This window comes from Polypterus senegalus, chromosome 11 (genome assembly GCF_016835505.1).
Source record: "Polypterus senegalus isolate Bchr_013 chromosome 11, ASM1683550v1, whole genome shotgun sequence".
NCBI classification, from domain to species: Eukaryota; Metazoa; Chordata; class Cladistia; order Polypteriformes; family Polypteridae; genus Polypterus; species Polypterus senegalus.
The window spans coordinates 143,998,095-144,021,426 of record NC_053164.1 but is presented as its reverse complement, the minus strand read 5'-3'; the positions used below and the strand labels follow the sequence as shown (position 1 = coordinate 144,021,426).

At 36.2% G+C, this 23,332-nt stretch overlaps 2 protein-coding genes across 3 annotated transcripts in view; both read left to right on the top strand.

Annotated features, from left to right (window-relative positions):
• The first annotated feature begins 312 nt into the window (after positions 1-312).
• llph (LLP homolog, long-term synaptic facilitation factor) lies at positions 313-11,048 on the top strand. Of its 2 annotated transcripts, none has more exons than XM_039769744.1 (3): positions 313-409; positions 2,654-2,880; positions 9,157-11,048. In XM_039769744.1, exons 2-3 carry the CDS (start codon positions 2,667-2,669, stop codon positions 9,315-9,317), a joined length of 375 nt encoding a protein of 124 aa, XP_039625678.1. In that variant the 5' UTR covers positions 313-409; positions 2,654-2,666; the 3' UTR covers positions 9,318-11,048. The 2 variants fall into 2 exon arrangements, with proteins under 2 accessions (XP_039625678.1, XP_039625679.1); XM_039769745.1 differs by lacking the exon at positions 313-409 and adding an exon at positions 960-1,102.
• Positions 11,049-11,476: 428 nt separating this feature from the next.
• LOC120539561 (small integral membrane protein 29-like) overlaps positions 11,477-23,332 on the top strand; it is an 84,457-nt gene continuing 72,601 nt past the window's right edge. The window contains exon 1 of the mRNA XM_039769743.1: positions 11,477-11,697. The gene's annotated coding sequence lies outside the window, so the exon portion shown is untranslated. The remainder of the gene's footprint in view (positions 11,698-23,332) is intronic.

Sequence of the window (23,332 nt, the reverse complement as noted above, 5' to 3'; positions counted from 1 at the left end):
GTGTGCGCGTTACTCAAGTTTATGTGAAATCTGAGCACACACCCCGCTAATTAATTTGCTACGAAAAGAATAGTATTTCGAGGTTTCCTGGGTGTTCCGTATATATTAATGATGTCAAATCATTTTTTATCCTTTCGTTGTCTTAAATAAACGGTTGTGAACATTTGTTTTGTAAAGTGAACTGTTAAGCGTAATACAGCTGAAGTATCTTAAGGATACTCCGATGCTCCGTTTCGCAGGACTAGCCAATCGGTTTGCACGACTCTGTAGCGGGCGGGATCTGCCAAGAACAGTGACGCTATTCTGTTGCGTCACTAAGATGCGCCCACTAAATTTTCAAACGTCATCGTATATGCGCCGTGATTTTGAAGTTAACACGTGTTCATTGGGAGAGCGTCTGCAACACCAGGTTTGTCTTAAACATTTGTTCTGTTTGCCTTTAAATTTCACTATACCACAAAGGAAAAAGGATAGTGTTTTTGTTTTAGTGGGAGGTTTTGTGTACGGATGTAGCTTGAACTGAGTATAGAATATGTTATTAGCTTCGACAGGGATGTGCAAATTATTCTTGAAGAAGACATATACGAGTCTCAATATTATTTATAGCAGCTCTTAATTAGACAAATGCTTAGGTTAGGGTTAGTGCCTGTTTAGTGCTCAACACTGCAGATATAGGTCGCCATTTCGTGTATATATTATAATGGTAAATTGCGCAAGTGGACTTCGGACTTTATTGGTAGATCGGTGAAAGCAAGGAGCTTCTGTTAGCTGGCGACTCTCAATTCGCTCACTGTATACTTAAGAGTTTGGTGTTTCCCCGCTGTGATCATATATCATCAGTTCTTTACTTTTTTTTTGTCACCGTGCATTTACTTAGGGATCATGACGAGATTATAATTACTAACAGCTAAAAAGTTTTTCGCTGTTTTGTATACGGATGTAGTATTGTTTATCGACAGCTTGAATTCTTATATTTTCGAAAACTATCACATAAAAAGTGGAGGTTCATTCTGTTTAACTTCTATTAAGCTTACTGCTAATTTGTGATTCGAACAAGCGAACAAAAATGTCTAGGGTTACTTGAGATTTGAAACACGCACAGGTTTGTATGGACTTTTAGCTAACGTACTCGTTTAAGGGATCGTATAGTTTTGTAAAATTTGAGGAATGATATGTGTGTGTGTGTGTATATATATATATATATTTATATATATGTATGTATGTGTGTTTCGTCTATATGGGATGATTTAGTTAAAACTGAGTTTTATGTATGTACACACACAGCACGCAATTAATGTATCCTAGGGTGAACACTACCAGAGTTTCTCACCACAACACTCCCACAGAAAACCCGTCAAAATTAAAATACAACCCAAAAAGAATTCGGTTACTGGTTGAGCCGGCACTCATTCAATAGAGGGAATTAAATTACAAATAAATTCGGGAGCAAATATTGGGAAGCGAATTAAAATCGCTTTTATTTGACGTGGTCTTATGTTTTCTTTCATTTTTGTGGTAATCGTATACATTGCATTTCGTATATGTCTCCAATTAAACAGAACCTAAGAGAGAAAACACGATGTTGATTATAAGTAGAGAAATGCACACTTCCATATGGTCAACATTTTAAACTTAGATACTCCACCTAAAATATTTTTATATGTTACTCCATGTCGTTTGTAATGATGGGGGAGGAAAAAAATAAACTTCATGTTTATGTACAGAACAAGAGAAAACGGTTTATAATGTAATTGCAAACAGTTTGAGAAACGTCCACAATGTAAAGGAAATACTTAATTTTTCATAACATAATCTGCAGTACATGTCCTTTATAATTCATATGTAAAAATGTACAGCATACAGGTCTTATGGTGTGGCATTGTGCATGATGATGTTCTGTTTGCTGTGATTTGTTGTTTACACATTGTCAGGCATATTTATTGTGAGTCAAATAATGTGGTCTTTCTCTCTTTGGCTTCCCATGAAAATCTAATGCCCCCTGCTAAGTTTGTCCAGGTACTGAACTTGTATCATCATCAAGTTATTTAGGTAATACTGTATAATTTTCCCAACCATCGGTAGATTGTGTGGAATGTGAAAAGATTGATGTGTCTGCTTTATTTTGATTTTATTAATTAACTTAATGTTAATACAGATCAGATAATAATGTTTTCAAATAGAATGAAATGTGAAATTCTGGTAAGGGTAAGTAATCATTTTTCATTTGTGCTGCTTTCTTTGATTCGGAACAAAATTATGGCTGAAAAGCTAAAGGATATCAGAATATACAGTGTTTTCAGTAATGAAAAGGATGAACTAAATGTACAGGAAAGGCACAGTCATCAGATTGCTCATTGCTAACTAATTTCTTAAAGTAATTAGTATAACCTAATAGTGAATGATGTTGCTGTGTCTCAAAGTGATTTAATTCAATTGAAATTGTGGTTGAGGTCCCAATGGTAGTCCAACACAGCCAGTTCCATTTATATTTACTGTAGGAATGGTTGCTACTGGCAGGAGAGAATTCTGTAGAATCTAAAACTTTTTTTTTTAATTATAGGCGTAAAGGCTTATAGTTACCCACATAGTCAACTAGCATTTATAGTTAAGTCCTCTTATATATTTTTTTTTTCTCCCTGTCATCTCCTTGCAGAGTCCTGAAAAATATGGCCAAGAGCTTACGCAGTAAGTGGAGAAGAAAGATGCGGGCAGAGAAGCGAAAGAAAAATGCTCCAAAAGAACTTACTCGCCTAAAGGGTGTCCTAAATATAGATGGGGATGGGGGTATTTTGATGAAAGAAATAAAGGAAATAGCCACAGTGGTTCCTTCTAAAAAGCTGCAAGAAAAAGCACAAGATGTGGAGATGGAGGGAGAAGAAGGTGAGTACTTCACATGAACTTTTTGAACATTGTTTCTGAAGAAGTCTTTAAAGAATACATTACCAGCTATACTCCTTTATGATATAACAAAATATTAAATGAATCATGCAATTATTTTATGCTTGATGAATGGAAATTTTACTAGCATTTTGGTCCAGTAAGCTCAGACTTACAGTAGTATGCATGCACACCTCACAAAGCAAACAATCTTTCTTTACTCGGCAATAGAAATATGGTTTGTTTTTGTTTAAAAAAAAAAAAAAAAGTGGAGAAACTCACTATCGTATTCAGTGGTTTTTGTCACTCAGTTTGACAAATAGAGGGAGACAATGTGTCTGATGGCCAACTGCCCACTTATTTTTATCAAGACCAAGTGTTTACAATCAACATCGACCACTTTCAGTAAGGATGTATTCCAGACCTCCTCTATGAGGAATGCAAAATAATGAAAAAGCAGTACTTGTTTGGAAAACCTTTAACATGGGTCTAGGTTGTTGTTCAGTGTAAGTGTGCCATTTTTATGATCAGCTGAGCTTAATTTGAGAAGTTTTTGGTTTGTATCTAATAAACAAAACTGTTTATGCTTTTTCTATAAACTCTGCTAGGCCAAGCAATTATGGAAGTGTTGGCCTTTGATTGCCATTGTCTTTTTATAAAAGAAACCCTTAATCTCATTTATTGAGTCAGGTCTGGAAGGTAACATTTTATAGTAAAAACTAATTGTGCTATCTGTCAAAGACTGGTTGAAATCTAAGTAATGCAGGCCTCTGTTAACATTTGCAGTGCACTATGCAATGCATATGCCTCTGTTATATACGCCTTTGGGTATGGGATTTATTAAAGCAGTGTTAATGTTTGTGAAGCATCATCTATTGGCATGACAGAAACATAGTAAGCGAACAGACACAAACACAGGCACAGACACTTATCCTGTTATTAAGGTAGGTGTAAGTTTCTTTGCAAAATATTAATGCTTTATGTCACAGCATATAGATTATAATCATTTTAAATAATTGTTAAGCCTTCTATGTAAGTTTTGATTATTTTAAGTAATTAGATATACCATCCTGGGTTCTAATGCCATGTTTGGATTTTGTTGTTTTCATGTCTACATGTACATTTCTTCAGGTACACCACGTTTCATCCCACATACCAAAAGAAATGCTGGTTGGTTTGATTACAGTAGATATTCTGAGTTAGTTATGTATGAGTTTGTAAATGTGGACCCCTGTGAAGGACACCCCATACAGCAGGGATCTCAATCTGCAGTCCTGGAGGGCCACAGTGGCTGCAGGGTTTCTTTCTAAACCTTTTCTTAATTAGTGAAAATTTTTTGCTGTTAATTAATTTCTTTTGAATTAATTGATTTGCTCTTGAAGACTTAGAACCAATAATTGTTTTTCTCCTTAGTTAGCAGCCAAATGATAATGAGATGGAAAATGAACTAAACATGACCAGCAAACTGTGACCATCATATAGTATCTGAAAATTAAAAAGGGTTTAAGTCTCGGGAATGTTAAGGTCCCCAAAACAATTCTAACAGTGCTGTTAGAAAAGAGAAAATCAGCAATTTTAAAATGTATGCTATTGCACAATGAGAGCAGCAGCGAGCCATGGAATTAAAAAACAAGTTTAATTAACAAGAAGACTCAATGCTTAATTAAGCAACGGGTTGAAGTGAAATTGGTTGGAGTTTGAAGACCTGACTTAGTTGGTCTTCTTTTGGCTCACTCACTTCACATTTAATTTCTGTTTAAGGAAAGAAATGAAGCAATTCAGAGAAAGGATGAAGAAATTCTGGGGAACATATCTTAAAAAAACAAGTAAATTGAAGTTAATTCAAAAGAAGTTAATTAGCAGCAAAAACAGGTCACTAATTAAGAAAAGGGTTAGAATGAAAACCTGTAACCACTGCGGCCCTCCAGGGGCCTCATGCATAACACCGTGCGTAGAATTCGCACTATAACACGACGTAAGCACAAAAGTCGAAACGTGCTTACGCACAGAAAAATCTAAATGCAGGAATCTATGCATACTCCAACTTCCACGTTCTTCCGCACCATAAATCCCGGTCCGCGTGAAAAGTAACGCTCGTGCATGCACCTTCTGCCCCGCCCCCAACTCCTCCCAGAATTACGCCTCTATGAATATGCAAATCAATATAAATTGCCCTTAAGCTCAGCTTTCTTTGAAAAGAAAATGGGAAAAGCACAGGGGAAAATATAAGAATTTCAGCAAATACCAAGTGGAGGCAAAGGAAAAGCATACTATTTGTTGATTTAAACAGCGGTATAATCAACAAAAGGAATCTGATTGAGTGACATAGCGTGTCGAAGAAACTTGAAAGCTCAAGTTCACAAAGTTGCACAGTGCCAAATTAAAAAATAAGTCGCATATCAAAGTCACAGTGAAAAGGCAAGTTGTAGCCCACCGTCTGAGCTTATTAGGGTACAGACAAAAAAAAAATAGGCATGAAATGTCAACTTTAATCTCGAAATTTCCACTTTAATCAGGTAGTTTATTTTGTCATTAAAGTGGAACATCATAAACTTCATCTTGAATTCATTTACTTTACTGGTTTCTCAAATCCCATCGTAACTAAAGTAGCATGTTAAATGCTTTGTTTTGTATTTTGACCTTCAATGTGCTCTATGTGTATGAATCACTATGCGCTTCCGTTCTTTCTCTTTCTCCGACAGGATACAGAATCCATTACATTCATGATATTACAGGTCTCTGAATAATTAAAATACTGAAATGTATACGTGATATCATTTTCATGATGATTGGAATGAAAGCATGTTATTAAACATTGGAACACGATGTCGCAGTGATTGTTCATGTCTCACACAAGATGCTGCTGCACAATGCACGACCTTCGATGAAATAATTTATTGCAGTAGTACTGTCTCTTTCAAACGTACTAACCTTCAATTCCCGTCCTTGCTTTTCTTTCCCCAAATACCCAATCGGCTCTGTAATAGACGTTAAACCATCTGTAAGCTTACAACAACGATTCTTGTATGTCTGTAGTACTAGGGTGTTGTACCGTGTTAGCCATTATGAATGTAGAGAAAAGCCAAGCAAAATGACACCTTTTATTGGCTAACTAAAAAGAGTACAATATGCAAGCTTTCGAGGCAACTCGGGCCCCTTGCCTGAAGAAGGGGCCTGAGTTGCCTCGAAAGCTTGCATATTGTAATCTTCTTAGTTAGCTAATAAAAGGGGTCATTTTGCTTGGCTTTTCTCTGCAACAATGATTCTTCAGAACTTTTAAGGAACATTGAAATATCTTCATAGTACGTGTTTAATTATTCTATTCATCTATCCTTCTAGTGTCGCGCCAGCCTCAGCAAATATACAGTGCAAGGCACGAACAATACATGAACTTGCTAGCACTGCGGCACCGTGTCCTCACATGTTTAATTATTAACAACACAGATTATTTAAATGAAATTAGTTTTATCTGTATAATATAATCAACATATTTTTCTGCATTTCATCTTACAAATGATACCGTCATCATATGTAAATACACGCTTTATAAACTGGTGTCGGTTGTGCAATATTATAACTGTAGTGCAAGTTTACAGTGGGGTAATTGTACTTATAAGTAGAAACAGTTCTAAAAGGAGCAATTGACTGAGTGTGTTTATAGTTCTTGGGATGAAACTGTTTCTGAACCTCGAGGTCTGTACAGGAAAGGCTTTGAAACGTTTTGCCGTGGCTGAGGCAGTGTGGGCTTGATGCTGTATCCTGATAATTCTCTTTCCGATCAGCTGCTGCTGTGATTCCACACTCAGATACAGTGATATAAATACTCTGAGTGGTGCAGTGAGAGTAATATGGAAAAAGATAATCCACTGTGGCAACCCTTAAAGGGAGCAGCTCAAAGAAGAAAAAAAAGGTGCAATGAGAGTAACAACGCTAAAGCAGTTATGGTATTTGGAATACTATGGGTATTCCCTGGACCATTATATTTTTACAAGTTAATTACAATCGGATGCATTACACTAATCAACAATATGCGGTTAGTTTCAGTGTATTTCTAAAGCCGCGTCAGGAAAATAAAGGGTAACCACACAGGAGCAGTAGCACCGCTTTGACACTGGGTGCCGCCAGTCTGCAAAACCGAGTGGAGAACTTGCGTACGACAGGGTATGAGGTACCGTGGAAAAGTGCGTGGCTTTACGCAAAGTGTAGGTTTTATACATCGCAATTTGAACATGGAAACGTTCTTACGCAACATTTCTCTGTGTACACACCGTTTATGCATGAGGCCCCTGGACTGCAGTTTGAGATCCCTGCTATACTGGAATGTCTCATTTGTTGGCTCCAGTGCTGGTTGTGCCTTCAACCCTAAACCAGATAGAGTGAGATTTGAGTAAAATACTAAGAAAAAAATTTAAATGGAATGTTAAAATAGTATTAGTTTAACAAGATTTGATTGATTGAGACCTTGGGGCAGACCCATAACATGCTGGAAAGGTTGTCTCTTGGTTGGCCTGGGAATGCCTCGGTATCCCCTCAGAGGTGGCTGTTAAAAAGGGATGTTCTTATTACTTGGATTGCTGCCTTGATGACCTGAACATGGATAAGCAACCAAAAATGGATGGCATGGATAAAACAAAAATATACATCCTAAAATAACTACTATAGACAAAGTTATGGTCATTATCAATACAGTATTGCCCCCGGAATCCGAACGCCCCAGAACTCGAACAGCTTGGAATTCGAATGAAAAATTTGAGCAAATTTTTCCACTGAATCCGAATGTTGCTTTGGAATCCAAATGCCCAGCATATGGTTCGTATTTGTGCGTGTGTTTCCCCAGCACTCAGGCCACCCATAAGCTTTGTCGTTCAGTTCGTTGTTGGAAGCCGTAGTGAAAGCATCTCTTGTTATTTTCACTGCTAATTTTATGCTTTAGTTCCTGTTTTGTATTTTTTTATATAATAACAGCTTAGTGTATTCACTAATGGTCCTAAAAAGTCTTTTTATTATTATTATTATTTGTTAATACTTTACCTTAAAATCCAGCGCATTTACTGTTAAAATCATTTTGAAAATTCGAGTTTGTGGGACCCAAGAACGGATTAATCCAGTTTCTATTATTTTAAAGGGGAAAAATTTTCTTGGAACTCAAACGGGGTTCTGGAATGGATTAAGTTTGGATTCAAACGTATCATTGTATTTCCCTAATTATCAAAGAAACATCCAGGTCATGTTGACATTAATTTCTGATACTACAAATTGAAAGTATGGGCAAGCCATTTAATTAGACACAAAGCTGATTTATGATCGGTATTGATGTCAGATTAAGAAGTTGTTTGGAATGAAAGAAAGCAACCACTGTAGCCCACAAGGACCACTATTGGACAGTCCTGATTTTGTGTCAGACTTTTGTTTAGCTTCTCCCAAACCTGTACCTTCATGTACTGAGGAATATGAAATGTTTGGAGTGTGACTGGAATTAATTAGGAGAAGCAGAAAGTGAAAAAAATGCAAACTAGGCCTCCCAGCCCAGCTGTCAGTTCTGTGATGTACTAGAATAGTTTGTCGAATAATGCCTGGCTGAGAGACATTTTTAAAGATGACATAAGAAAAAGTAAAATGACCAAGAAATAAGTAGAAAAATAGAATGATGCTTTACATAGAATTGCACACACCCTTAATATTTCCAAAGCAGCTAAGGACTAAAACAATGAGTGATGACAATAAATAGAACAAGTTCACATCCTTGTTTTACCTATAGTTTAGTGGCACTAAAAAAAGCTCAGTTACTATTAGTACTATTTTGCAGCATTTTTGCAAAAATAACACATTAACGCAAGTTAGATATAGCACGACATTGATATATTTACAACCTGAAAAGCAACCTGTAATGTTCTGACCAGTGTTACCGTGCTGTGGGTCTGGTAGGGTTGAGAATTGTCCACTGTAAAAGTGTATGCTACATCACTCCAGGTGTAATTCCCACTAATTGAAAAACTTTGTTTCCCTTTGTTCTATTCAGATGTCTTCAGTACAGATTAAAACACCAAGTGAAACTCATGCGGAGTATAATCAGTTTTCAATGAATCTAAAGTAATAGTTGGACATTGGTTCAAATGCTAATTTGTATTCGACCTAATTAGTTGAAAATTGTTTTTTTCCAAAGCTAATAACAGTAAATGTTAAATATTTGGATGAAGAAAATGGGAAGCACTTACAGGAGCTTGGTATTGTTTAATTTGTTCCTCTCTGTTACTATTTCTCTTTTATTTTGGATTGTAGAAATTGGATCTACAATGGAGACTGATGGCAAGCGAAGCAAAAAGACACAGTTAAATGAACATGGGCAATACCCTGTATGGATGCATCCCCGACAGAGGAGGAAGTTGAAGCAAAAACGAGTTAAGCAAGGCAAAACTAAGAAGACGAAAAAGAGGGCATAGCAGATATAGTACTCAATAAATACAGTATACGCTGCTTCGAAGTAACTTCTATTTTGTGCCAGAACTTTGGAATTCTTCATTTGTAGAAGACCATTCTGCTACGCTGTTGTTGTTGTTAGCAGCTTTAATGTAGTATATTTATGACAATTTTCTTTTAACTTTTTTCTTTGTATGTACAAGACATAGACCAGTCTGATTATACCTGTCAAGCTCATTATAGAGACTCTGTTAAAAGTCTAAATTGGAAATTATATTTTAATTCCAGTCATCTGACCTTGCCAAGAAAGCATTTTAAATACAATTATTATTACGATAAATTAATAAATGTTGATTACTTGTTTTTTCATATGCTTTAATGCAGAGCTATTTGGATTCTTTAAAGTTTTCACATAGGATGTTGCAATTAGTTGCTGTATTTCAACAGAAGTTTTATAGCTGGGTAAAATGGACATATTAATACAGAATGCAAACATGTTGTATCTTTTTATGCGTTATATCCAATATACTAAAAGGTGGGATTGAAGTTAAACTGAAATGTGTGATTTATGTTTACTTAATTTCTAGACTTGTAATGTCTGGCATTTTTTCTCAGTTGCAAATGCGATTTTTAATTATGCTGTTTAGCTGTTTGTTGCTCCATAATACAAATAATTTGGATCATCAATTAATTTTGTTATTTTACTCATGATAATCTGTGGACATAATGGGTTTTGGAGTCTACAGTAGCAGGCGCAAAACTTGAACCTAACCTGAATGGGAGACTACACCAGTCACATACACTAAACCAGTTTACAGTTGCTGTTCATTCCCACCTGCACATCTAAAATGTATCAGTAAACCATAATACAAAATATGAATTCACACAAACACTCGCCAAATGTGCTTACTTGACATAGACACTGCAAAGGGTAAGATTTGAATCCAACACTTCAGGACTATGAGGCAGCATTAAAGACTGCATCAAAATGTCATCTAATTAGAACTTGATAATGTGAAAGATCAATGTTTTGCAAACAAAAGATTCATTGTACGATGTTTTTACATTTCAGGAATGAAAACAAAATGAGTAATAACTCTAGAAACAATTTTTACCACTGCAGTCCTTATAGTTCTGGACTTGTGTGCCTTCAGTGGGGAGTTGGCATGTTTTCTCTGTAATATTTGCATTTCCTCCCAGTGTCCAAATGCTGTTAGATTAGCAACTGTAAATTGTCACAATGTTGTGGAGGTGTGCATAACCATGCCCTACTAGAAACTATTTTTTTGACTTTATACTGGGTACAGTTAATTCTGAAATGGATAGATGCTAAATCCTAAAGAACCTTAAATGGTAAACTTAAAACTTAATGATAGTATGTTAGACTGAAAGAATATGCTAATGCTGTATTTTGTATAAAATTATACTGCAGTCCAAATAGCAATACATTCTACTACCTTTATAATGAGATGAATTTGCTTTGATTGGGACAGTAGCCTGAATCTTTAGGGTTGAACGTGTTCCCTTTTCACGTGCAAAGAACCTGGTAAGTGAATGCATCAGATCAACAAGTGTGTCTTGAGTCATTGTGGAAATGGTCAGAAGCTTTAATGAGTGCCTAAGTTGGCAAGGAATATCCACCGTGGTCAGGTAGTGGGACCACTTCAACGCTCCAGCTACATTTTTGAGAAGTAGGGGGAAACTATTTTACAGCATTTGTCAAGTTCAATAAAATGTCTTCAGATTTTCCTGTTTCTTGCTTCCAATTTCCCTTTTTTTTTCCTCAATCTCAATTCTGTTTTCATTTACCGTTTGTGTTGTCTTGATTTTTGCTTGCATTTTTCCCATTGGGGCCATCATCCATTGTCCATGTTTCATATGTAAATATTGACTGCTGTGAAAGAGTATTTACACCCCACTTGATATTCTGCAAATTTGCAGTGAAGTTTATCACATCTTTAACCAAACCCTATTAGCCGACAAAAAATTTTCCTGATTGAACAAACACCAAAATTAAATGTTTTATTCTTCATACTGTTTATTATTTAATAAGATATACATTTCTTGAAACACTTTATAAAAACATTTTACAGAAGGTTTTAAAACAGCACAATTGTTTATGTAACTTACACTTATTTGTATATAACCTGAAATGTTGCTTTTGGCTACTAAAGTAAGGAAAAGAGTAACAAAGATAAGTTTTCAATGTCACTAAATGTGTACAAAGGATTTTTTTTTTTAAGTGCATCTTTATCCAGGTCTGAATGGGTTAATGAGCTTATTGCTTCCTGCCTTGTACTTAACTCTGCGTGAACTGCAAAAAAATGTACCTGCACAGGTGGAACAAGGTCAGTGGCTGAGAGGTGTTACCAAATGTGAGACACGCACAACACCGGCTAAAAAGTAGGTCTTTTTTGTTTTATTAAAAATATAAGTAACACTAAATGATGGGAGACTACTTAATGTTTAATTTGTTTTCCTTACCTTTGATAGGAAAAAATACTGAAAATTATGTGATTAAAATACTGTCTATAATTTTTATATTGCTTTTTCTTATATTAACTGGCACATATTATAAACTTACATGATTATAATCTTTTAATACCTGCCTGATGTATATGAAAGCGGGTGAGCCCTGAGTGAAAAAATAATTGAATTGTTTCAGTAATAAAACCTTGGAAGATGGACTGTAGTTTGATAAAAATAGAAAGTTTTCTAATGTAAGAGAATTCAGGTTAAAGTTACATCTCATTGCAGTCTTCGTCCACATGGGCAATGTCTGAGCCAAACCTCCAATGTTTGCCAGAGGAGTGGAACTTGTCATAGTATACTTTGATTTGTTATTTTATACCATCCTAAAAAGGCTGAACAAAATGCAGTATTCTGATATGCGGTGTAGCAGAGTGTGAGGATATTATAAAACTTCTAGCTTGCCTCACCCAGTTTATTGTTGATACGGTGAACCTCTGTAAAATTGCCTGTTCATTTTCTGGAAAAACAAGTGGAGCTGCCTTCAGCAGTTATTTCCCCACCTCTCCGCTGACACAATAGAAAGCAATTAAAAGTGATTTTGTTGGCTGGCTTAGATATATTTATGTACATGTTTCAGTTCAGACTGTTCATAATATAAAGGCTGTTCTAAATAAGTTTAAATGCAGCACTGCCACCTTACCAAGAAGATGTGGGTTTGAAAATCTGCCCTATCTTTCTCTCTGTGCGGTTGGCATACGGTCCCCTTCTCTTTGTCCGTTTTTCTTGCAGGGATCCAGTTTTCTTTCACATTTGAAAAATGTTCATTTTAGTTTGACTGGTGATTCTAAACTGGCTCAGTTGGGATGTGCACATGAGTGTGCCCGTAATGGAGTGGTGTCCTTTGGTGGTATGCTTCAGCCAACCCAGGTTTATAAAATTAACGGATGGATCAATGAATAGGTTTATCATTTATATAAAACTGAAGGTTAGTCAAAGCGAATGTGCAATGATAATTAGTAAAGTGCCTAGATTCCCCCAATTCTTTACATAAGGAAGAAAGATTTATCCACACAACAGTAAAGAATTTAGGTTTCTTTCTGTTTTTTAAATCCAAAAAAGTAAATTAGTAAATAAGTAGCAGTATTGCTAAAGATGTGTAGTCATAAGCTGTAAATGCCTGGATAATGAGCTATGTTTTATTACTGATTTTTACACCATTGTATATGGAATATACTCTACAAGTAGAAATACTGGTTAGATAGTTGCCCTGATGTTGTGCAACTCTATTTAAAGTTATCTCTTCTAGCAATTCTTTTAGTTACAGCTCTGTCACCGGGCTGAAGTATCACATCTACAGTACGTCTGAAGAGAAATGTTTCAGAAAATTCCCCTCAAAAGTCAATTCATTATTTTAGTTAGTAATAATATAGTGGTCAAGGAGAAGGTGACATGTATCAGGAAGAGTGAACTAATATATAGACAGTGAAATAATGAATGTTCTAAATTTGAATTGTCCTAATGTTTCTTGATGTGAAGAGGTTGAGAACCTCCCAATGGTTACAGGGACTAGTAAGGAGGTTCTTGCAGATGTGGATGTTAATAACGGATTAAAAAGGCTGAAATCAATCAAACCATTGGTGACCAAGTAACATTTATCCTTGATTTCTTATTTAGTTTAGCATCCACATCTATCGACCATTGACATGTATATTTCAGACTTCATAGCTTGCTTGGGAAATGGAAGTTAGTAAATGTCCCACTATATAAAAATGGTGATCACACTGGTCTGAGTGACTTTTGTCCAGTAAGTTTAGTATGCATCATGGGTAAATTAATATAACCAATTATTAAAGAAACGATTGAACAAAACATGTACACACAAGTACTGGTGTATTAGAGAATTGTTAGCATTAGGCTAGATGATGTGACTGTGTTTAACTTATTTTATTGAATTATATGAGGAAGAAACAAAAGGGTGTAATCATTGAGGTACATATGATATCTATCTTGATTTTAGAAGGTTGGTGATCAAATTTAACTAAGTGGTGTTCAGGGCACAATGTTTTCATAGGTGCCAAAATACAGCAGCTTAAACACTGACAGCAAAGAGAGATGGTACAGGGGCCTTTTAACTGACTTATGTGATTTTAAAAGTTGGATCTCTTAAGGCTCATTGCTTGGGCTACTGCTGTGTTTATGTACACATTAATGATCTTGAATAAGAATATAAATACCAAGCTGGTTGGTTTTTCAGATAATCCCAAAGTAGGTAAGATAGCAGATAATGTAGAATGAGGCAAATAATTGCAGACGGATCTGGAAAGAATTCAGACAAGTTTCTGGCAAAAGAAATTTAATGTAAGTAGTTGTAAGTATTACACACATGAATTAGAAATGTTAGATTTGAATCAACAATGGGGAGTTTGAATTATCAAAGTACACCTTATGAGAAAAATCCAGGAGTTAGAGTGGTTGCAATTCTTTTTACATCTTTATAATGTGCAGAGGTGCCAACAGGATATTGTGCTGTATAGTTAGGTTGTGTAGAGTACAAACAAGTTATACATTCTTAAAGGTTATTCTAGTATATTCAATACAGCTTTGGTCTCCGTGTTGCCAAAAAGTTATAACAGCACTAGAGGAAGTCCAGAGAAGAGCAACTAGGCTAACTCCAGCAATGTGAGCTATGAGGAAAGATTGAAGCAGTTGAACCTTTTGAGTATAAACAGTTGGAGATTAAGAGGTGACGTGATTGAAATGTTTAAAAAAAAATACCAAGGAAATTAATTAAGTAACATTAGCATTTTTTTCTTCACTTGGACAACTTTAGTAGACAGAGTAAGTTACCAAATAGTGTGATAACATAACTTTTGTTTAAGGACCTTCAAAATTCATGGTGATTTTTTTTTTTTGAAACAGAACAGGAGAGCTTGTTGGGCTGTTTGGCCTGTTCTTGTCAAAACTGTCCATGTTCTGAAAAGCTATTAAACACACAAACAACACTTATATTTTAACCTTTTGATCGATACACAAGTGCACATTCATCCTTACCCACAACATTGACCTTTTACTGTTACATCTCTGTCTTGAAGCCATCATTCCTAGTGAACTAATTCATGATCCATATAACATGAGTTGGCCTGAAGTGTAAGTTCATTGGTATACTTACAGCTTAAGAAAGCAGGTGACTTTATTGTGAAACAATGTGAATTTACTACTAAAAAAAAAAACTTCTGTTTTTTTTTGTGGTATAAACCATGTAGGTAACATCAAGAAAATGTCCTTGTGCTGTCTCTGTTTTCATTTACTGTGCTGCTTTTCCACCCACATAACAGACATACCTCAAGACAGCTTAATAAAAAAACCACACATTTCTAAGTTGAAAATTTACTAGAATTAAAATGACTTAAAATGTAGCCTTTTTCTGAATATCCCTGCACATTTGGTCAAAGTGAAAGGCTGATTGCTGCTGAACTTTTTTTTTTTGCCTTCCCACCTCAGGGTGATTGTCTGAGTGATGCCAGTATTCATTATTAACATCTTAAACATTAGAAATGCCGAGTGACAGCTGGAGAGGAATGAATGCTCCTCATAATACAAGGGACAACCCTAAGGTTCTACCATTAATTTAACAGTTAGGAGGTGAAGGGTATTAAGAATGTCATGAGGAAAATAAAAATGCTGAGAAGCAAATAGTAACACTCTATGTAAGTTTTTATCAACGATTAGTAAAGTGGAAATAAATCTGTGAGTATCTGAATCACTGTAAATAATTTACAGATTTTAGAGAGTTATGTACCACCCAGATTACAAAGGCTGAAAAACAAATTAATTCTCTGCTAGACAATATTGCACAAGGAATTTATTGAATGTTTGTACAAAATATAAAAGTTAATGCAAACTTGGAAGATTTCTACGGACATGAACCTAGTCAGCATTGTTCAATTATACTGTAGGTACACACATTTTGTCAACTGTGACAAAAATAAGCCAGGTGATGTGATCTGTAACTGGTATTACTGGAAATAATCACAAAAGACAAGTTAAGAAAGCAGCTGCAATGTTTTATGCGGCTAGAATTGAGGTACATTAGTCGTCTTATTCTGTATAACTGGTATGAAGAAGGAAGAAATACTTTCAAGAGCAATAGAGCACTTAATATTTTCAATTCTCACTTCCAAAAAGTTTTTGATACAATGCCCATGAAAAGACCAACTTGGAAACTGAAAGTGGTTTATAGTTTGAAGACTCTAGGTAAATGGGATCTGACCAGAAGGGTGAAAGCAAAAGATATTCTTTGGGCTTCTGTTATTGTGCCTCTTCAAAGCTGATTTGGAAAGATATGCCAAAAGAGGTTGTCTTTGTTTCCCTGAAAAGAGTGTCTTGTTCTTGACAGGCTCCATTTGTAGCTACGCCAAGTCAAGGGTTTCAAATCCCCTGGGGCCCATTTTACAATTAGTGGTAATGAGAATCATTAAATTAGCCAACAGATAGGTATAGTGACCATACAGTAAATACACAACACAGTTGTAGTGTAGTGGAAGCTCATTTGACTAGTCAGTCCATGTCCTTGTTCTCAACTATAGTTATGTCCTTCAACCAAAACAATGACGTATTAGGTATATCTGGCTGAAATGAAGTTAGGACATCATCAATCCAGGAAGTCATTGTTTTTTTTTTTTTTAACTATTCTTGTCTAACTGTCATGTTGTCTTTCTTCCTTCTTTTTTTCTAGTTTGACTATGAAGTAATTTGTTGTATTAGTTTGACTTTGTATGCATCACCTGAAGTTAAATGTGTTGTAAACCTATCTCATATCGTTTTGGCACAGAAATCATTCATTTACAGGGCATGACACCTTCAATCTCTCTCACTCTCTCTCTCTCTCTCTCTCTCTCTCTGTGTATGTGTGTGTGTGTATATATGTATATATATATATATATATCTATACTAATAAAAGGCAAAGCCCTCACTCACTCACTCACTCACTCACTCACTCACTCATCACTAATTCTCCAACTTCCCGTGTAGGTAGAAGGCTGAAATTTGGCAGGCTCATTCCTTACAGCTTACTTACAAAAGTTGGGCAGGTTTCATTTCGAAATTCTACGCCTAATGGTCATAACTGGAAGGTATTTTTCTCCATTAACTGTAATGGAGTTGAGCTGGAATGACGTGGGGGGGGCGGAGTTTCGTGTGACAACATCACGCCGCCCACGTAATCACGTGAACTGACTGTCAACGCAGTGCGTAGAAAACCAGGAAGACCTCCAAAAAGCGCTTAAGAAAACATGCATTATATAATTGAGAAGGCAGCGAAAAACAATAAGAAGCGAGCGAGTGACATATACTACCATATTCATGAGTGTTGCTGCCTCGGAAAGAAAGCAAGGTGTAAACCTAAACTTTAAATTAAGTTCATAGACAGGCTACCGCTGGCGTTTCACATGCCCACAGGTAATGCGGGATACAAGTTTAATGAGAGGACGCAGGATATAAACGAGAGTTTTGATCACTTTGTAACTAAGTTAAAATTGTAGGTGAAGGGTGTGCTTATGCAAATTCGAGAGACTGTGTTTGTGGGGATTGACAGTTAAGGCGGGTGGGGGAGTCACGTCATCATCTCCCCTCCCATTCATCTAATTTCGGTCTGAGCTGAGCTCGCGTCTAATGCGTCTTCAAGCAACCGTCAGACTGCCACCAAATACTCACAGAAAAATCCACAAGTTAATACACACGCTCTCTCTAGAGTTTCTCCACACTGAATCCTCCAGGCACTACTTACAAAAGGTCACATTGACAATCGTGTTACGTTATTTTTAAAATCTTTCCTTTTCTTAGCACAAGCACAGCTGAGAAGCTTGATGCATGTGCTCCATAACGCGTTAAAAATAATGCATTTAATCACACTTTGCATTACAAGCAAAGGGGAGCTTTTGTCAATGCATGATTTCCTGGTACACGGATTACATTGATCAGCGCATCCCGATTCATTTTACCCTCACACCACCTTAGTTTGAGAAGAAGTATGAAAAATATGAGGTTAACACAGAAAACAGATCACCAATTCAAGCTTTATGAATAATCGATTCGCCATCAATAATTGTTTTGGTAAAGCCATCCTCCTTCCATTTTATAATTTTTCCGCCAATAGCCATGAATAAATGAACGGTAAATAAAGTAAGAGCAAAGCGAGGGTGACTTATTTAGGCAGGCATATATATGACAGCAACACTCATGACAATGTCAATCATGTTACGTTATTATTAAAATGTTTCCTTTTCTTTTTCATTACTTCTTTAACACACTACTTCTCCGCTGCAGCGGGATTTTGCTATATATATAATATTTGAATGACCTCCAAAGAGCTGAGACTTTTGATATCATGAACGTGTCTGCAAAACTGTGGTCTCCTGCCCAGCAAAGTCGAGCAGCCAGCGCGCATAGCTGTGCCGGCCTTTGAGACGCTGACTGCGCTTCTGCCTTAAGTCAAAGTGAGCACTTTTAATTTTTTCATCCTCCCCTGCGCTTATAGCCCAGACAAGTGCAAACACGGGACCCCTTTTCTACACCACGGAAAAATAATATTAAGGCGATTCATCTCTCTATACTATATAAAAGAAAAAGGCAACTTTCCTTTCTTTACACCTTTTATCCCAAACCAAAGCCTTTCTCTCTTAACAGTGCAGAGGACACAAAACTAATTTTCTTTAAATGCCGGTAAGGCACATTACCAGAGGCACAAATTTGAACGTTCACATAGAAAATGTAATTTCTATACCACAGCTGTCGTGTAGCGCCTTTCAAAAGGGATCTACTACCGAGAGATGATCCATATATATTTTAGCTGCTGTTAGTTACTTACCTGTTGTGTTACACAGTCTTTAAAATGTAGTTTACCCGCAACCACTCCAGTAGGGCTCAATGTACCTGTACTTCTTAAAACGTTAATGTTTTACTGTTTAATAACTTATAGACTATATTTTATTATTTTTCCCTTGCACTCAGTGACCAAAGCTATACACACACATATATACACATACATATCTTCATATCTACATATCTATATACATATCTACATATACACATTATATATATATATATATATATATATATATATATATACATACATACATACCTATCTACATCATATATACACACACATACAAACATACACACAAGTATATATATGTGTATATATATGTATGTATGTGTATATATATATACACACATACATACATACATACACACATATATATAATTTGTGTGTGTATGTATGTATGTGTGTGTGTATATATGATGTAGATAGGTATGTGTATATATATATATATATATATATATAATGTGTATATGTATATAGATATGTAGATATGAAGATATGTATGTGTATATATGTATATATATATATATGTATGTGTGTGTGTGTGTGTGTGTGTGTGTATATTTATGACAGCAGCAATCCAAGCTGTGAGAAAACAGTAAAAAGGAGGCATGTCAGACGTCGTGGTACATTTTCTGATGCAGGTAGACGAAAAAAACTTTGTGACGCTGCCACCAAATACACAACACAATTACTTTGACAATCATGTTACATTATTTTTAAAATGTTTCCTTTTCTTTCTCTTTCCTTCTTTAACACACTACTTCTCCGCTGCCAAGCGGGTATATATATATATATATATATATATATATATATATATATATATATATATATAGATATAGATGAGAACAACACTCATATCAATGACAAAACAATTACATTAACAATCATGTTACGTTATTTTTAAAATTTTTCCTTTTCTTTTCGTACCTTCTTTAACACACTACTTCTCCGCTGAAGCTGGTATTCTGCTAGTATATATATATATATATATTGTGACGGACAGCCGGGTCCCATGCCCGGCCGGGACGCCTCTGCTGCATACGCCCCGGGGAGCCATCATGGACATTGCAGTACCTTCCCCGGGGCGCTTGGGGGCAGTCTCCCTGGCCGTGGATCCCTCCTCAATCTTCCCCGTGGCTCCATGGGACATGGAGTCCACCACAGCAGCCCGGTTGGGAGATGGGGTGGCCGCTAGGGGGTGCTGTGGAGATCCAGCCACCACACTGGACGGTTTATCAGCCCCACCCGGAGGTGCAATTAAGACCAGCTGGTCAGGCACCTGGAACACTTCCGGGTGGGGTATAAAAGGGCCTGCCTCCCAGCAATCAGGGCCAGAATCAGGAGGAAGAGGACGAGGTTGCCTGGGAGGAGTGGTGGAGCAGGAAAGTTTGGTTTGTGTGGGTTTTTGTGCTGGGACTGTGTTGGGCCGGTGGGACACAGGGACGACGTGTGCCCACGGCTGAAGATATAAAATAAAAAAACCCTTGAGTGTGAACACGTGCCTCTGCGTAGTCTGTGCCGGGTCGGGTTGGAAAATGGATGGATGGATATATATATATATATATATATATATATATATATATATATATATATAATCAAGAAAATCACTATTGGGACAGCTTAGCTATTAGCTAAACAAATGGGCTTCATTGACTGGATGGTGTCCTCTCATTTGTCAGATTTCTTATGCTCGAGTGCAGGGATGGCCAACTCCGATTCAGGAAAGCTGCAGTGGCTGCAGGTTTTTGTTCAGCCCAGTTGCTTAAATAGAAACCAGTCCTCACCAATAGCAGATCTTATTTAATTTCATGGCTTGTTAGTGTTTTAACTCTGCCATGTCAGTTCATTCTTCTATTGTAATTGTTCTTTTTCTATCACTATTGATGGCATCCAAATCATTTGAAGCCTAAAGTGGATGAGTAATTTTTAGTTTGTTAGTTTTGCTTCAGTTTCCTTCTGAGTGTTTTATTAAATCTAATAGTGCACGATGAATGCACACAGGTGAAATGAAGACAAGCTAGATGTAGTACTGCTGGTTCCTTTGTCATTTGCATCTTATTGCTAATAAGGAGCAGTTAAAACAATGAATGCAACTGTTTAAGACTAAAATTATCAATTAAGGGTTCAAACTCTTAATAAGAGAAACAACTAAAATGAAGAAGAAATGAATGATTTCTCATGATGCAACTGGGTTGGAACACAAACTAATTTCACTGAAGGCACTGTTGAATCCAGGACTGACATAGGAGATTGAATGGGTCTGAGTCTTAAATAGAAAATAATTCATTAGTAGCAAACACTAGTGACTAATTAAGAAAATGGTCAGAAAGAAAACCTGTAGCCAATGTGGCTCTCCAGGATCAGAGCTGATCACCCCATTCTAGTGTTTTAAGTTTCATTTGAATGAACTGTACAACTCATTTCTCCACGTGATCACGGCTGAAGCCAAAAAAAATAGCATGGTGCCAAAGAGTACCCCACTTACTTCAGCTTTATTACTAACAAATTATATATATATATATATATAAAAAAAATGGGTTGACTAATTTGTTTTTCTATACTGTCACCAAGTTTCAATTAAATCAGTCGAAGCATTTTTGAGATTTTGGGGGGCAGCCCTAAATATTGATGCATCAAAATGTCCTTTCTTAGCAGATACCATCCTGCCAAGTTTCTGTTATTTTTAACTAAACAGGAATTAGTGTTTTTGTTGATGAGTGGGTGAGTCATTTAGTCATCTTTGCATTACACCATAAATATATACCTAGCTTTCAGAGTTATTTCTTTACATGAAAATTTTACTAGTTTAATATTATAATTGATAATGCATTCAACATACCTACACTAGAGTACCATCCCGTGTTTATCCCTTTATTGCACTGTTATACCATGAAAAACTCCTGCTCCCATGTATTAGAAAAGAGAAGTCCAAAAAAATAAATGGTCAGGCAAAACAGCTTTTGGTTTAAAACAAAGTTACTGTTTTTTTGTTTTTTTTTTGGTAAAAAAAAGAATCGTCAACAGTAAATGTTTTAGGATGTTTAAATGTTAAATAAGGCCAGTTAATGCAATATTCCACTCAGTCAAGTATTGCATAGTTTTTGATACCCTGCAATTTCATCTTGATGCCCAGTAGATGGCAGTGCAAGCCAGGTGTTTGCAGACTAGTTACTTTTATGTAGGCTAGATGTTGAGTTCATCTTCTCAAGTGAATGGATTAAAGGTGGCCCACTTGTTTAGGTGCTTATTAAAATCTCAAAACTAAATAATTTAACATAGAACACTTTAATAAACATTGTGTAGTTTCTAAAACATGTAATTTTACCAAACTTCCTAATGGTGGTGTATGGAGGATGTATTGATCAATATTTATATATAAGCAATTAAGATAAAATAAAGAAAGTATCAGAATGAAGAATCTTTAGAAACAGATCAAATAAGTATATATATATGGCCAACAGGGGAAGATAATCTGTGTGTTCATTACAATACTTACCCTCAGCTTGTGGGAAGACCACTGTGTGTTTTTATATACGTATTGCCTAGATTTTTACTCTTTTGAATATTTCCTAATTGGAGACGTGACCAATATTAATTGTTTATCATGCTCCTAACAAAGTTTTGAATTGAAACTTTATATAGTAAGTGTTGTCGGGGATCATCTGGCATCCAAACCATGTTAAGTACTGATCCCTTGCCAGTAAGAAAGGCCAGAAGTATGCAGGGATCGGAGGAGTTGGCTTTTCCAGAGCCTATACTTCCCCAGTACACTAGAGGGCAGCATCCTTGTCTCATTGCCCATACTTTTCAACCCACAGGCATGATGGGAAATGTAGTCCTGCGCTACATTTTGTGGTACAATATGCCTACCACGAGGGGGAACTGCAGGGAGGAACCATAGCTGCCTTCTAGAGATTTCCATTGGGATATGCCCTGGCACTGGAAGTACTCCTAGGTCTGAGATAAAAATAACCACCTGCCACCTCTGGACAAGTCAGAGGTGGGAGAAAGAATGCCCACCTCCCTCCAGCAAGTGTTGCCTGAGAGAGATAGACCAAAGAGCAAGTATTTATTGTGTGCATTGGTTGTCTTAATTGTCCTCATAAGAGCTTTGTGCAGTGGGAAATGCATACTGGAAGGGTTTCCCATAATAAAAATCCTTTTATTGAACCAGAGTGGTGTTGGGGCTTGTATGTCTGGGGTTTGGGGGCTCAGTAGCGCCCCCTACTGATCACTATATAAAAAAAGTTCAGATGAGCTTTTTTTTCTGACCAAGTCAACCATCCGTCTTTTGTTTAGTCTTCCCTGGCCATAATTGCAGAAATGGCAAAGCCACCGTGTCTTGTTTTTGTTAATTTAAGATCCTTGGCTATCTTCTATGTTTCAAAATTTAAACGACCAAAAAATATAAGCAAATTTCTTCCTTTAAGTAATAGCTTAAAAATCTCTACTGATGTTTAATTGACAAGGAATATTGTACTCACAGGAAAGAACATGTATTTCTAAGGCATGGACTTTGATATTTAATGAGCTTCTGTGGGAAGCTAAAGTTAATTTAAATCTATTAAAGTGTTTTCATTAATATAACATTAAAAATTGATGAGGGTTTCACCACTGGTTCTGGTAAGTGTTTTAGACCCATTAATCAATAAGCATGAACATCCCCATAACATGATTGTAGTC

Coding starts and splice junctions, on each gene's coding strand:
- llph (XM_039769744.1), top strand. CDS start 2,667: ATGGCCAAGAGCTTACGCAGTAAGTGGAGAAGAAAGATGCGGGCAGAG. Junction 2,881..9,156: donor GGAGATGGAGGGAGAAGAAG/GTGAGTACTTCA, acceptor TTTGGATTGTAG/AAATTGGATCTACAATGGAG.